The sequence below is a fragment of the Pseudorasbora parva genome, chromosome 17, assembly GCF_024679245.1.
Source record: "Pseudorasbora parva isolate DD20220531a chromosome 17, ASM2467924v1, whole genome shotgun sequence".
NCBI lineage: Eukaryota > Metazoa > Chordata > Actinopteri > Cypriniformes > Gobionidae > Pseudorasbora > Pseudorasbora parva.
Window position 1 is genome coordinate 2,145,425 of NC_090188.1, and position 15,491 is coordinate 2,160,915.

Here is a 15,491-nt window from a genome sequence, read left to right on the forward strand (position 1 = left end):
TTTAGTGATCGGATGTACTGTTTTTACCTGGTGAATTAAATAGTTGCATTAATATTCAATGTTGCATCTACTTCAATGTTTCCTATAGGAATTAAACCCTTAATCTTGGTCTTGCCCTTTTTTTTACACGTAGCTTTTGCACAGAGAAGCATTTGAAGTGTAAACATGTATTTTGATTTCTCTTGCGTATTATGTGTCTTTTCTCAGATGATCCTGAAGGCTGTTTTGTTCCTCCAGAGTTGGATAAGACTGGATGCACGTTTGAGGTGAGGTGAACTTAAGCTGAGAATCAATATGTTTGCTACATCCACAGAACAGAGCTCATTTAAAACCTCCCAAACTCAATACAATAGAGAACAATCTGAGCAATGCATAACGTACTGGATACAATTAGTGTCCACATCTAATCATCGTTATCCAAGAAAATGTTATATAACATGTTTTTTTTTTTTCAGTCAGATGAGGTAGGTGGAAAAACATGGGTTTCCTGCATTAGAGCTCTTGTGGGCTGTTCCCGGTCTGCAGTGGTCAGTATCTATCAAAAGTGCTCCAAGGAAGGACCAATGGAGAACCGGCCACAGGGTCATGGGCGGCCATTCAGAGCGGCCAAGGCTCATTGATGCACGTGGGGAGCGAAGGCTGACCCGTGTGGTCCGATCCAACAGACGAGCTACTGGAGCTCAAATTGCAGGGTCATGGGTGTTTTCTTTTACATCAGGTGGATGGCCGGGTGTGTGTGTGCGTGGCTTACCTGAGGAACACATGACCCCAGGATGCACTATGGGAAGAAGGGCGAGCCGGCGGAGGCAGTGTGATGCTTTGGCCAATGTTCTGCTGGGAAACCTTGGAGGTTCTGGGAGATGGAGGTTCCTCAGCCCCTACTTCATTGTGCCCAAGATAGGGGGCGGGTTACGACCAATCTTGGACCTGCGTGTCCTGAATCGGGCCCTGCACAAGCTCCCGTTCAGGATGCTAACACAGAAACGCATTTTCGAATGCATCCGTCCCCAGGATTGGTTTGCAGCGATCGACCTGAAGGACGCGTACTTCCATGTCTCTATTCTTCCTCGACACAGACCGTTCCTACGCTTTACGTTCGAGGAGAAGGCATACCAGTACAAGGTCCTGCCCTTCGGGCTGTTCCTGTCGCCCCGCGTTTTTACGAAGGTCGCAGAGGCAGCCATTGTTCTGCTCAGAGAACGCGGCGTTTGCATCCTCAACTACCTCTACGATTGGCTAATACTCGCCCAGTCTCGGGAGCAGTTGTGCGAACACAGGGACATGGTGCTCAGTCACCTCAGCCTGTTTGGCCTTCGGGTCAACCGAGAGAAGAGCAAATTCTGTCCCAAACAGAGGATCTCTTACCTCGGTATGGAGCTAGATTCAGTCAACCGGACTGCGCGTCTCACAGAAGAGCGAGTCCAGTCAGTGTTGAACTGCTTGAATTTGTTCAAGGGCAGGGCAGCGGTCCCACTGAAATTCTGTCAGAGGCTCCTGGGGCATATGGCATCTGTAGCCGCGGTCACGCCGCTCGGATTGGTTCATATGAGACCGCTTCAACGCTGGCTCAATGGCCGAGTCCCGAGGTGGGCGTAGCAGAGCGGTCAGTACCGGGTCCCAGTGACTCCTTACTGCCGCCAAACCTTCAGCCAGTGGTCCAGTACTTCATTTCTCCGGGCTGGAACAAGTGTCCAGGCATGCTGTGCTGTTCACGGATGCCTCCGCCACGGGCTGGGGGGCCACGTACAACGGGCATGCAGTTGCAGATCTGTGGATGGGGCCGCAATTGCATTGGCATATCATTTGCCTCGAGTTACTGGCAGTACACTTGGCACTCCGCCGCCTCAAGGGGCCGCTACGTGGCAAGCATGTACTGGTCCGTACGGACAGCACCACGGCCGTTGCGTGCGTCAACCATCAGGGTGGTCTACGCTCCCATCATTTGCTCCAGCTCGCCCGCCACCTCCTCCTGTGGAGTCAGAAGCAGCTGAGGTCGATTTGGGCCATTCATGTCCCAGGTGCGCTGAACCAGACAGCCGACGAGCTCTCTCGACAGCCGACACCTCCGGGAGAGTGACGACTCCACCCCCAGGCGGTCCAGCTGATATGGGACCTATTCGGAGCCGCACAGGTAGACCTGCTGCCTCTCCGGATTCGACCCATTGCCAGTGGGACTATTCCCTGACCGGGGGTACCCTCGGCACAGATGCACTGGCGCACAGCTGGCCCCGGGACCTACGCAAGTATGCGTTTCCCCCAGTGAGCCTTCTTGCACAGACTCTGTGCGAGGTCAGGGAGGACGAGGAGCAGGTCTTGTTAGTTGCGCCGTACTGGCCCAACCGGACCTGGTTCCCAGAACTGACACTCCTCGCAACAGCCCCTCCTTGGCCCATTCCCCTGAGGAAGGACCTTCTTTCTCAGGGACGGGGCACTCTATGGCACCCGTGTCCAGACCTCTGGAATCTTCATGTCTGAGTCCAGTCTCTCTTTTTGACATTCAAAAATATATATATTTTTTATATTATATATATATTTTCAGGTACCTAATATAATTTCAATAATTTCAATTTTAGATTTAATTTTTTATGGTGACTGCTGCATTCTGTTCAGGGACTTCACATGAAAAATAGCATTTGTTTTATTTAATAAACTAATAAATAAACTAGTAACTAATATTCATAATGCGTGAGATGAAACATCATAACTCCATATTACACATTTCCTCAGTGGACCAAACACAGGTTTGCAAACGGAAAATATGATGTAAATGTTGGTCTTGATCTTCTAAAGCTCAGGGCGATCCCTGTTGAAGATGCATGATCTCTTCCCAAGGTTTGATTGGCTGCTCTCTGCTCTTCAGGGTCACGTGTTCTCATGCGTGATTTCTTCAGATGGTTTGATTGGCTGCTCTCTGCTCCTCAGGGTCACATGTTCTCGTTAGGCTCCACCCTCTGGGCGGCGGCTGTGGAGCTGAGTGAGGAGAGCAGGAGTTTGCTGAAGCAGATGCAGAGAGAGAGACCTGAGGATCGACCTCCACTACAGGTCCTTCAGCTGCATGCTGACCGATCAACTGCCTGAACATAAAAAACTGCATTTGAATATGAATGAATTAATGAATAAATGAATGAATGAATGAATGAATGAATGAATGACTCCATTAATAAAAACATCATCAAAGTAGTCCATATGAGACATCAGTGGGTTAATTAGAGTCTCTTGAAGCATCCAAAATACATTTGGGTCCAAAAATAACAAAAACTACGACTTTATTCAGCATTGGCTTCTCTGTGTTCCTCCTAAAAGATTCAAATGGTTCATGAATCAGTGAATCAATCAATGCTTCGGGTCGCCAATGTCACGTGATTTCAGCAGTTTGGCAGTTTGACGAGATCCGAATCATTGATCGATTCACTGATTGATGAACCGTTTAAATCTTTTTGGAGGCCAGTATATATATATATATATGAGGCCACTAGTGAAACGTTTTTTTTTTTTTACATTATTTTTAATTAACATCATAACAGTTCATAACATATCAGTTGTTTTTTGCATGCTCATAATATAATAAATATATATAAATGATTTTTTTAACTTCTAAAATTAAAAAAAAAAATAATAATTTAGGCCAATAATGAAAATGCTTCTGCTTTTTAAAATTACAAACATATTATTTGTATATTAACAGCATAACGATGAGATGGATATCAGCTGAACAGACTGCATATTACAGCATTTGTGCATGTTAAAATCATAATTTATATAATTTTGTAAATATATTCTACAAGTCTGAGACCATTAGTGAATCTACTTTTGCTTTTATTTTATTTTAATGTTTATTATAATTTTAATGTTTTGATGTTCCTCTCATCTGTGCACTGGACCGACGGTCCTCGAGCGCCGCCTTGAGGTTATTTAAAGCTAGTGCACTGAAATAAAGCCCATATGAACCATGAATTGATATAAATTGTAATAATATTTTTGCAATTTCACATCATAATTTTAATAATTTTGTCATTTAAATTTTATATTTAATTTTTATACATTACAGACGCTTTTGTTGCATTTTCTTAACAATTTTTAATCATATTTTTTGCAGGTTCATAATACAATTTTAATATTTTTTTATTTTTTTAAATTTTTATATGTCATATACATATTTTTTTCTTCTTTTTTTGACAGATGCATAACAATTAAAAAATATATTTTTTAAATTGTAAAGATTCAGACAGATGTTTACTGACCACCGCATGTTTCAGAAAACACACTCACACTCTGATTACATGTCGATCTATAACTATAAATGTGTCATTGAACTCTGTCCATCCAGGAATAATACAATATTCAATATGTCAGATTTTGAGGTAATACTTCAGTATTTTAACAGCACATTTACTCAAGGACACGTGATATGCACGTACGATTTCTGAACTTCCACGACTTTTAAAGGAACACTCCGCCGTTTTTAGAAATAGGGCTTATTCAGGTTCTTTCCTACATTTAGATATGTGGGCAAATGCATTTTTGTCTCAGTGCATTGTTTTAGTTTGGCAGGGTCGCCGCTAGCTTAGCTTAGCATAATGAATGGAATCCTATGTCTCCAGCTAGCATATCCCGAGTAAAAGTGATCCAAAACTAATTACTTCTTGTGTCCTGTGTATTCACAGCACAGGCGAAGCAGAGATATCACGCAACACATTGCGATCGCTCAACAGCCGGAGGACGTGAGGATGAGAGCCGTGATATCTCTGCTTCCCCATAATATAGTCCCAAGTCAATATCTGCCTAAATCTTAATCTGTCTTAATCTGCATCGCTATTTGTACTCGTTACGCAGGACACAAGATGTAATTTTTTTTGGATCACTTTTACTCGGGACATGCTAGCTGGCAACATAGGATTCCATTCATTATGCTAAGCTAAGCTAGCGGCGACCCTGCCAAACTAAAACAATGCACTGAGACAAAAATGCATTTGCCCACATATCTAAATGTAGGAAAGAAGTTGAATAAGCCCTATTTCTAAAAACGCTGGAGTGTTCCTTTAAGATTAAACACTTGAAATGTATGGTGTAGTGTTCGAGGGTCATGTGACTGTTGTTATATTTTCTTATATCTTATTTTGACAGGATGTTTTCTCTCAGGCTGAGGCTGTTCTTGGAGACGTCTCGCCCACAGCCGTCTGTCGGAAACTCTCCGCTATTGGCCGAAGAGTTCTGTCCATTGAGTCCGTCGCCAATTTCCCAGGTTTGATTCCTCGGGTTTAGATGGATATTATTTATATATGTTTATATTAATGATTGAAAGAACATACACGATACCAAACAAACCCCCAAAAAGCAAAGTGTAATACAATTTCAATATGTCCAAAAAGAAGCAAACAAAGAATAAATAAACAACATAAACCTAAAAAAAAAAACATAAAAAAATCTAACATTGCATCATATTATCAGTTTTTATGTATATTTCAAATTAAACTAAAATAAACACTAAAAACAAATACTAATATGTTATTTGTTTAGCTGCATGTCATGTGACCATTAACTGAATATATATATATATATATATATATATATATATATATATATATATATATATATATATATATATATATATATATATATATATATATATATATATATATATTATTATTTTATTCATATTTTTTATAATCATTATTAATTTAAAATATAAATTAAATACACATTTTAAACAATTTAAATAAAACACTTATAATTTCTTTACTTCATTATCAGAGAATAATAAATAAATAACAAAAATATAATAAATAAATCGTTAAAATAATAAATAATTAAAAACAAATACAAATATGTTATTTGTTAAGCTGCATGTTATATGACCGTTAACTGAATATATATATATGTTTTTTTTTTATTATTATTTATTTTAGTATTTTATTAATATTGTTATTTTTATTATTATTATTATTATTATTATTATTATTATTATTAATTGAAAATTTAAGATGTAAATTAAGTGAAAATAAAATTGTAAACAATTAAAATAAAACACTTAAAAAATAAAAATATACTAAATTGTTTTGTTTTTTATTTCTTTACTTCATTAACTGATATGTAAGAATAATAAATAAATAACACAAATATAATAAATAAATAATATTTATTAAATAATAAATCATTAAAAACACATACAATTATTTGTTTAGCTGCATGTCATGTGACCATTAACTGACAATAATAGACAGACAATAATAAAAAATGGTAATACATTTTATATACACACACACACACACACACACACACACACACACACACACACACACACACACACACACACACACACACACACACACACACACACACACACAGATTTATTGTACAAACCTTTTCACTTTTGTACCTCAGGGTACCGCCCCAGTGACAGCACTGTACCTTTTTTCTGAGAGTGCAATATTGTCCTGTTTAACACTGTGAAGCTGCTTTGAAACTATCGGCATTGTAAAAGCGTGATATAAATAAAGTTGACTTGACTCCTAGTAAATATTTTAGGATTTGTGAATCGTGGCTCTGGTGGTCAGATCTTTCTGTTTGTTCACAGATGGACCCAATTTCCATTTTCTGGATTTCAAAGCATTAAGATCAAACTCGACGGATCGCAGCGTGATCAGAAACTGCTCGACCGATTCGTGGGACGGAGAGGATCTGCTGCTGAAGCGACGAGGTCTGGTCTGCAACGGATCCACTTGGTCTGGGCTTCGGGAGGACGAGCCTTCGCCGGACAGCAGGTCTCAGAACAGTTCTCCGGTGCACAGGAGGAGTCAGGAGAGGAGAGCCCTAAACCGCTCCTGCTCCGTCCCAGACTCCAACAATCCTCCAGCCTTCAGCCCTCCCTCACACACACCCATCAGCATGCTGGTGGCCGACCTCTCCGAAATCACGGAGGACGAGGCCTGGAGCGGGAGCTTGCACCGGGCCAAAGCCAGACCGGACACGAGGAGGTCCGACCCGGGGGGACAGGAGTTATGTGTCCCGTCTGTGGATGCTCAGGAGACGGATGAGAGCGGAGCTGTAGACCCTCAAACCCTGGAGGACGGAGATCTGTGCTGCTCAAAACACGCCGACAGAACTGTGTTGTGCCGGGACGAGGAGTATAAGAATCAGGTTTGTTTGTTGATATTTCGTCTATTTTGCAAGAAATAAAAAAAAAGATGCATTGAGTTACGAGAGAAAAGATGGAATTGCGGGCAAAAATGTCAGACTTGTGAGGAAAGAGTCGGAATTTCAAAAAATAAAGTCAGAGAAAAAATAAAGAAAAATTTGGAATTTTGAGAAAAAAAGTCAGAAATTGTGAAAACAAATTTCAGACTTGCAAGAAAAAAGCTGGAATTTAAAAAAAGTCAGAATTGCTAAAAATTAAGGAACTCTAAGAATTTTTTTGGAATTGCACAAATTTGTCAAAATTGTGAAAAACAAGTTGCAATTTTGAGAAAAAAGTCGTAATTGCGAGAAATAAAGTCAGAATTGCAAGAAAAAAATTGGATTTTATCAAATCGAAGTCTGAATTGTGTGGAAAAAGCCCAAATTACTCAAAATAAAGTCGGAGTTGAGTAATTGTCATGCTCTGGTCAATATTGAGATTTTAGTCTATTTTGCGCTCATAACTACTTCTTTCAGACTATAGTGGAAAGAAAACTTCCAAAAACACACATTGAAGTGTTTATTGTAATGCACTTTATCTTTGAATTCCAGTGCATCTTTTTAAAGGCGGTGAGTTTGAGTCAAGTTTCACACACCAAACTTTATAGTTTTGTTCATATCTATATGCTGAAGGTTTATTCATATATCTTTCACCTGATTCATGGAACATTTTAATCATAAAAACATGGTGAATTGGATTTGTTCTGACAGTATTTTCTGATTTCCAGAGTGATAAAGAGAGAAATCCAAAATCTCTGTTCTTGAAGTGTATGCGTGGCAAATTAGTGCATATTTAATTAGATAATGCCTCATTTGCATATTTAAACAACATTTCAAAGAGAAATTGCGAGACAAAAGTCGGAATTGCAAGAAAAAAGTCAGATTTAAAAAACAGTCAGAATTGCGAGAAAAAAGTCTGAATTTAACAAACAGTCAGAATTGCGAGGAAAAAAGTCGGAATTTAAAAAACAGTCAGGATTGCAAGAAAAAAGAGTCATAATTGTGAGAAAAAAGAATTGCGAGAAAAAAGTCGGAATTTAAAAAAGTCTGAATTGTGAGAAAAAAGTCGGAATTTAAAAAACAATCAGAAATGCAAGAAAAAGTCGGAATTAAAAAACAATCAGAATTGCAAGAAAAAAGTCAGAATTTAAAAAAGTCAGAATTGTGAGAAAAAAGTCAGAATTGTGAGAAAAGTCAGAATTGCGAGAAAAAAGTCAGAATTGTGAGAAAACAGTCAGAATTATGAGAAAAAAGTCAGAATTTAAAAAACAATCAGAAATGCAAGAAAAAGTCGGAATTAAAAAACAATCAGAATTATGAGAAAAAAGTCAGAATTTAAAAAAGTCAGAATTGCGAGAAAAAAGTCAGAATTGTGAGAAAAAAGTCAGAATTGTGAGAAAAGTCAGAATTGCGAGAAAAAAGTCAGAATTGTGAAAAAAAAGTCGGAATTGTGAGAAAAATCGGAATTAAAACAAGTCAGAATTGCGAGAACAAAATCAGAATTGTGAGAAAAAAGTCGGAATTTAAAAAACAATCAGAAATGCGAGAAAAAAGTCGGAATTAAAAAACAATCAGAAATGCGAGAAAAAAGTCGGAATTAAAAAAAGTCAGAATTGCGAGAAAAAAGTCAGAATTGTGAAAAAAATCGGAATTGTGAGAAAAGTCGGAATAAAAAAAAGTCCGAATTGCGAGAAAAAAGTCGGAATTTAAAAAACAATCAGAAATGCGAGAAAAAGTCGAAATTAAAAAAACAATCAGAATTGCGAAATATAAAAAACAATCAGAATTGCGATAAAAATATTGGAATTGCGAGGAAAAAGTCGGAATTTACAAAAAAGTTAGAATTGCAATAAAAAAGTCGGAATTGTGAGAAAAAAAGTCGGAATTTTAAAAACAGTCAGAATTGCGAGAAAAAAGTTGGAAATTGCGAGAAAAAAGTCGGAATTTAAAAAACAGTCAGAATTGCGAGAAAAAAGTCGGAATTTAAAAAACAGTCAGAATTGCGAGAAAAAAGTCGTAAATTGCGAGAATAAAGCCGGAATTTAAAAAACAGTCAGAATTGCGAGAAAAAAGTCGTAAATTGCGAGAATAAAGCCGGAATTTAAAAAACAGTCAGAATTGCGAGAAAAAAGTCGGAATTGCGAGAAAAAAGTCGAAATTTAAAAACAATCAGAATTGCGAGAAAAAAGTCGAAATTTAAAAAACAGTCAGAATTGCGATGAAAAAGTCGTAAATTGCGAGAATAAAGCCGGAATTTAAAAAACAAACAGAATTGCGAGAAAAAAGTCGAAATTTAAAAAACAAACAGAATTGCGAGAAAAAAGTCGGAATTTAAAAAACAAACAGAATTGCGAGAAAAAAGTCGGAATTTAAAAAACAGTCAGAATTGCGATGAAAAAGTCAGAATTGTGAAAAAAATCGGAATTGTGAGAAAAGTCGGAATAAAAAAAAGTCCGAATTGCGAGAAAAAAGTCGGAATTTAAAAAACAATCAGAAATGCGAGAAAAAGTCGAAATTAAAAAAACAATCAGAATTGCGAAATATAAAAAACAATCAGAATTGCGATAAAAATATTGGAATTGCGAGGAAAAAGTCGGAATTTACAAAAAAGTTAGAATTGCAATAAAAAAGTCGGAATTGTGAGAAAAAAAGTCGGAATTTTAAAAACAGTCAGAATTGCGAGAAAAAAGTTGGAAATTGCGAGAAAAAAGTCGGAATTTAAAAAACAGTCAGAATTGCGAGAAAAAAGTCGGAATTTAAAAAACAGTCAGAATTGCGAGAAAAAAGTCGTAAATTGCGAGAATAAAGCCGGAATTTAAAAAACAGTCAGAATTGCGAGAAAAAAGTCGTAAATTGCGAGAATAAAGCCGGAATTTAAAAAACAGTCAGAATTGCGAGAAAAAAGTCGGAATTGCGAGAAAAAAGTCGAAATTTAAAAACAATCAGAATTGCGAGAAAAAAGTCGAAATTTAAAAAACAGTCAGAATTGCGATGAAAAAGTCGTAAATTGCGAGAATAAAGCCGGAATTTAAAAAACAAACAGAATTGCGAGAAAAAAGTCGAAATTTAAAAAACAAACAGAATTGCGAGAAAAAAGTCGGAATTTAAAAAACAAACAGAATTGCGAGAAAAAAGTCGGAATTTAAAAAACAGTCAGAATTGCGATGAAAAAGTCAGAATTGCTAGAAAAAAGTTGGAAATTAAAAAAGTCGGAATTTGCATATTTCATTTGCAAATTTTAAAAACATTTCATAAAACTTGTGACACAAACACTCACTGTGGGGAAGTTTTAGCGCTCTGAAAGTGTAATGAACAGAAGTGTGTTGTAAAATGAATGATGAATATGTGTGTGTGTTTCCCAGTGGATGTCCCTGCGGGATCTGCTGTCGTTCTCCACTCAGCCCTTCTCAGTGCACGAGCTCTGGGCTTTATGCCACACGTGTCTCTCCACGCTGCAGACCTACATCGACCTGCCAGGTCAGAACATCCCTTCGGTTTAACTGTTATGGCCATAATAACCTTTATATTAATGCCACATTATGCAGTGCTTTGCTAATGCACATATGCCGTGGCTGTGTTTCATTTCAAACTGTTTTAATAAACGTGTTCTAATACTTTTATGATTATTATGCATGCAGTTTTTACTTCAGAGACCTGATGGAATATTTGTAGTTTTAAAAATGCATCTGTCACATTGAAGGAATAAAATGAACATCAAAAAAGTTATAAGTTAATAATCAAAAATATAGAGTAGTGGTGACCAGTTACAGCATACAAAAATATTCACTTTACTGTAAGTTTGTTAAAAAAAAAAAAATCATTGCAAGTTTATATCTCACACGTCTGAGAAAATCAGCCATAAACTTGGATTTGCAAGATATAAAGTCAGAATTGTGATTAACTCATATATTAATAAAATATACTTGACATTCATATACATTTTTACCTAAAATCTTGAATGTTAAAGTAACTATTATTTTTTAATTTGAATGTCATGTGATCAGAAATCAGAGAATAATAAATAAAAATAAAATAAAAAAGGATAGCAAAAAAACTAAAACAAAAAACAAATAGAATTAAAAAATAAATAAATAAATAAATAAATAAATAAAAAGAATATATATATATATATATATATATATATATATATATATATTTTTTTTTTTTTACTTGGATGTCATGTGAACATTACCTGATATCAGAGAATAATACATAATAAAATAAAATAATTACAAATATATATAAATATGTGAACAAAAATATAATTAATAATTAAAAAAATTATGCAATATATATATATATATATGTTATGCAAACTAATAAAATAATAAATGCAAAAATGTACCTGTATTTAATGTGATCATTAATGGACATCAAAGAATAATAACAAAAATATAATAAATAATTGAAAAATTATGCAAAATATTGTATTTGTTTACCTGTATGTTATATGACCATTAACTGACATCATTCAATAATAAATAATACAAATTATAACAAATATATATTTATTAATGGTCCAATGACATGCAGCTTTGTTTGTTGTTAAATTATTAAAATATTCAAATCAAATCTCAGGTGGACTTATAGTGTGACTTGACATTCATATAAATGTTAACCTAAAATCTTTAATGTTGAAGCAATAATTATTATTTGCCAGCCTTTCACATCGCGAGACATGTTCACCAACCATCCCATCGAATAAGACCTAAAGGCAACATTTAGTGAGCAATGCTTTGCTCCTGATTTGTGTGATCTGTGGCGTGTGTTTGAGAAAAATACCTGTTCCATCAGACTATCTGTGTCTGGACTCTGTGTTTGTGGGCTGTGAAGGAGAGATGCTGTTTCTGAGACCCAAAAGCTCAGGTGAGAGCTCCAACATCTCATCCTAACACACACACACACACACTGCCCCTAAACCTACCCATCACAGGAAACATTCTGCATTTTTACTTTCTCATAAAAACTCCTCCTGTGTGATTTATAAGCCTTTTGAAAAGTGGGGCCATGGGTAATGTCCTCATATTTCACCCTCTCCTGTAATACCTGTGTCATACCCATGGCATTATACACATTTGAGTCCTCATATGTCACAAAAACAAGCACACACACACACACACACACACACTCTCTCTCACACACACACACACACACACACACACACACACACACACACACACACACACACACACACACACACACACACACACACACACACACACACACACACACACACACACACACACACACACACACACACACACACACGTTCTTAAATAAATGCAGTTATTGATAATTGATATCTCTGTTCCGGCTGTCCTTCTCAGTCACCTGTGATGTATTTTTCCTGGCTCCTGAATTTCAAGAACATGGAATTGTGACGGAAAAGGTTTGTCAACATTGCAACCACTTTCTAGTAGTTACACACAGTGCTGTGTATTTAAACGGATGTGTGTTATTACTGTTCTCTAGGCATGTGTGTACGGGGTGGCAGCCGTCCTTTGGGCTTCAGCCAAGTTTAATTTGTCTCCCAATCAAAAGCTGGCCATGCCGAGGAAACTCAAGAGACTCCTGCTGGAGATGGCCAAGAGAACTCCAATCGAAAGACCTTCCATTGAAACGGCCAAAAAGGTACTTGAGAACGATCAGTCATTGTCATTCATTATATAGTCATATTTCACTAACAAACTTAGGATAAGATTATATAAGAGAATTACATTTATTATAAAGAATAATTAATAGAAAAGTCTATTGCACTAGAGAGAGAGATTTTGTCTTATGGAAATAAAACATTTTCAATGTTTAATAATCTTTGCCAATGTTAGCATATGTCACCTATATTGCCAAAAGTATTGGGCCGCTCCTCCAGATCCCTGAGTTCAGGTGTTCAGTCTCTTCATGGTCACAGGTGTATAACTCCAGCTCTTGGCCTGCAGACGCTTCTACACACATTAGAGAAAGAATGGGTCGCTCTCAGGAGCTCAGTGAACTCAAGCGTGGGGCCGTGATAGGCTGACACCTGTGCAATAAGGCCATTCCTGACATTTTCTCACTACTAAATATTCCATGCTCAACTGTTAGTGGGATTATAACAAAGTGGATGCGATTAGGAACAACAGCAACTCAGCCACAAAGTGTTAAATCCCAGAGCGGGGTCAGCGCATGCTGAGGGTCACAGTGCACAGAAGTCTCCAACTTTCTGCAGAGTCAACAGCTCCAGACCTCCAGACTTCTGTGGCCTTCAGATGAGCTCAAGAACAGCGTAGAGAGCTTCATGGAATGGGTTTCCATGGCCGAGCAGCTCATCCAAGACTGCATTGTGTCAAGTGTAAAGTTTGGTGGAGGGGCGATTATGGGATGATGTTGTTTTTCAGGGGCTGGACTTGGCCCCTTAGTTCCAGTGAAAGGAACTCTTAATGCTTCACCAAGACATTTTAGACAATTTCATGCTCCCAACTTTTTGGGATCAGTTTGTGGACGGCCCCTTCCTGTCCCAGCATGACTGCGCTCCAGTGCACAAAGCGTCGGCCCATAAAGACATGGATGAGGAGTTTGGTGTGGAGGAACTTGACTGGCCTGCTCAGAGTCCTGAGCTCAACCCGATAGAACAGCTTTGGGATGAATTAGAGCGGAGACTGAGAGCCAGGCCTTCCCGTCCAACATCAGTGCCTGACCTCACAAATGAGCTTCTAGAAGAATGGGCAAAAATCCCCATAAACACACTCCTAAACCTTGAGGAAAGCCTTCCCAGAAGAGCTGGAGATGTTAGAGAGGGTGGGCCGACTCCATATTAAACCCGACGGATTAACAATGGGATGACATTAAAGCTCATGTGCATGTAAAGGCAGGTATATATATATATATATATATATATATATATATATATATATATATATATATATATATATATATATATATATATATATAATGCTATATAGTATTTTATATATAGTATTAATGTGCTGTAATGTAAAAAATTTTTTATATAATAATAATGTTATATAAATTAAATAAACACTTGATTGTCCTGCAAATAATTTCACAATGTAATTGAATCTTAATGGACGTACAATAGGCTTCATTTTCTTTATGCAATTAATGCATTTCTTGTTGTTTTTTTCTTCATCCAAACACACTCTCTGTTTTCTCTCAGGCTGTCTGCGTATGGTAATGTGGTTTATGCCTGCTGTTATATTTCAGTGTTGCCGTGACTACCTCTACCGGCAGGGCACTGATGCAGAGAGTGTGTGGAGGCAGCTCATCAGCCGAGTTCAGGTGAAGCCTCACACCGATGCAAACGGGGCACGATTTCATCAGCCCTGTGATCTGGTCTTCTCAGTTTATAAACGCTGTTCTTTTTGTGTTTTACTATGGAAACTTGTTTCCAACATGGAAGGTACTTTCACATTTTTATCTCACAGGTATGATTTTTTTCTCTCTCAGAATTAAATTACGAGTTATAAAGTCAGAATTATGAGATATAAAGTCAGAATTATGAGATATAAAGTCAGAATTGAGAGATATAAAGTCAGAATTATGAGATATAAAGTCAGAATTATGAGATATAAAGTCAGAATTATGAGATATAAAGTCAGAATTATGAGATATAAAGTCAGAATTATGAGATATAAAGTCAGAATTGAGAGATATAAAGTCAGAATTGAGTGATATAAAGTCAGAATTGTGAGATATAAAGTCAGAATTGAGAGATATAAAGTCAGAATTATGAGATATAAAGTCAGAATTGAGAGATATAAAGTCAGAATTGAGATATAAAGTCAGAATTGAGATATAAAGTCAGAATTGAGATATAAAGTCAGAATTGAGAGATATAAAGTCAGAATTGAGAGATATAAAGTCAGAATTGAGATATAAAGTCAGAATTGAGATATAAAGTCAGAATTGTGAGATATAAAGTCAGAATTGAGAGATATAAAGTCAGAATTGAGAGATATAAAGTCAGAATTGAGAGATATAAAGTCAGAATTGAGATATAAAGTCAGAATTGAGAGATATAAAGTCAGAATTATGAGATATAAAGTCAGAATTGAGATATAAAGTCAGAATTGAGAGATATAAAGTCAGAATTGAGAGATATAAAGTCAGAATTGTGAGATATAAAGTCAGAATTGTGAGATATAAAGTCAGAATTGAGAGATATAAAGTCAGAATTGAGAGATATAAAGTCAGAATTGAGAGATATAAAGTCAGAATTGAGAGATATAAAGTCAGAATTGAGAGAAATAAAGTCAGAATTGAGAGATATAAAGTCAGAATTGAGATATAAAGTCAGAATTGAGAGATATAAAGTCAGAATT

The 15,491-nt window shown here is 36.6% G+C and overlaps 2 protein-coding genes across 2 annotated transcripts in view; one reads left to right on the forward strand and one right to left on the reverse strand.

Annotated features, from left to right (window-relative positions):
• Nucleotides 1–15,491, reverse strand: part of LOC137045489 (uncharacterized) — a 153,960-nt gene that overhangs the window by 49,714 nt on the left and 88,755 nt on the right. The gene's annotated exons all lie outside the window — the stretch shown is intronic.
• Nucleotides 1–15,491, forward strand: part of LOC137045496 (kinase non-catalytic C-lobe domain-containing protein 1) — a 74,422-nt gene that overhangs the window by 18,170 nt on the left and 40,761 nt on the right. Inside the window, exons 3-11 of the mRNA XM_067422163.1 lie at nucleotides 208–266; nucleotides 2,923–3,042; nucleotides 5,125–5,242; nucleotides 6,575–7,137; nucleotides 10,536–10,650; nucleotides 11,968–12,039; nucleotides 12,501–12,562; nucleotides 12,646–12,804; nucleotides 14,374–14,448. Coding sequence (XP_067278264.1) covers nucleotides 208–266; nucleotides 2,923–3,042; nucleotides 5,125–5,242; nucleotides 6,575–7,137; nucleotides 10,536–10,650; nucleotides 11,968–12,039; nucleotides 12,501–12,562; nucleotides 12,646–12,804; nucleotides 14,374–14,448 — 1,343 coding nt within the window. The remainder of the gene's footprint in view (nucleotides 1–207; nucleotides 267–2,922; nucleotides 3,043–5,124; nucleotides 5,243–6,574; nucleotides 7,138–10,535; nucleotides 10,651–11,967; nucleotides 12,040–12,500; nucleotides 12,563–12,645; nucleotides 12,805–14,373; nucleotides 14,449–15,491) is intronic.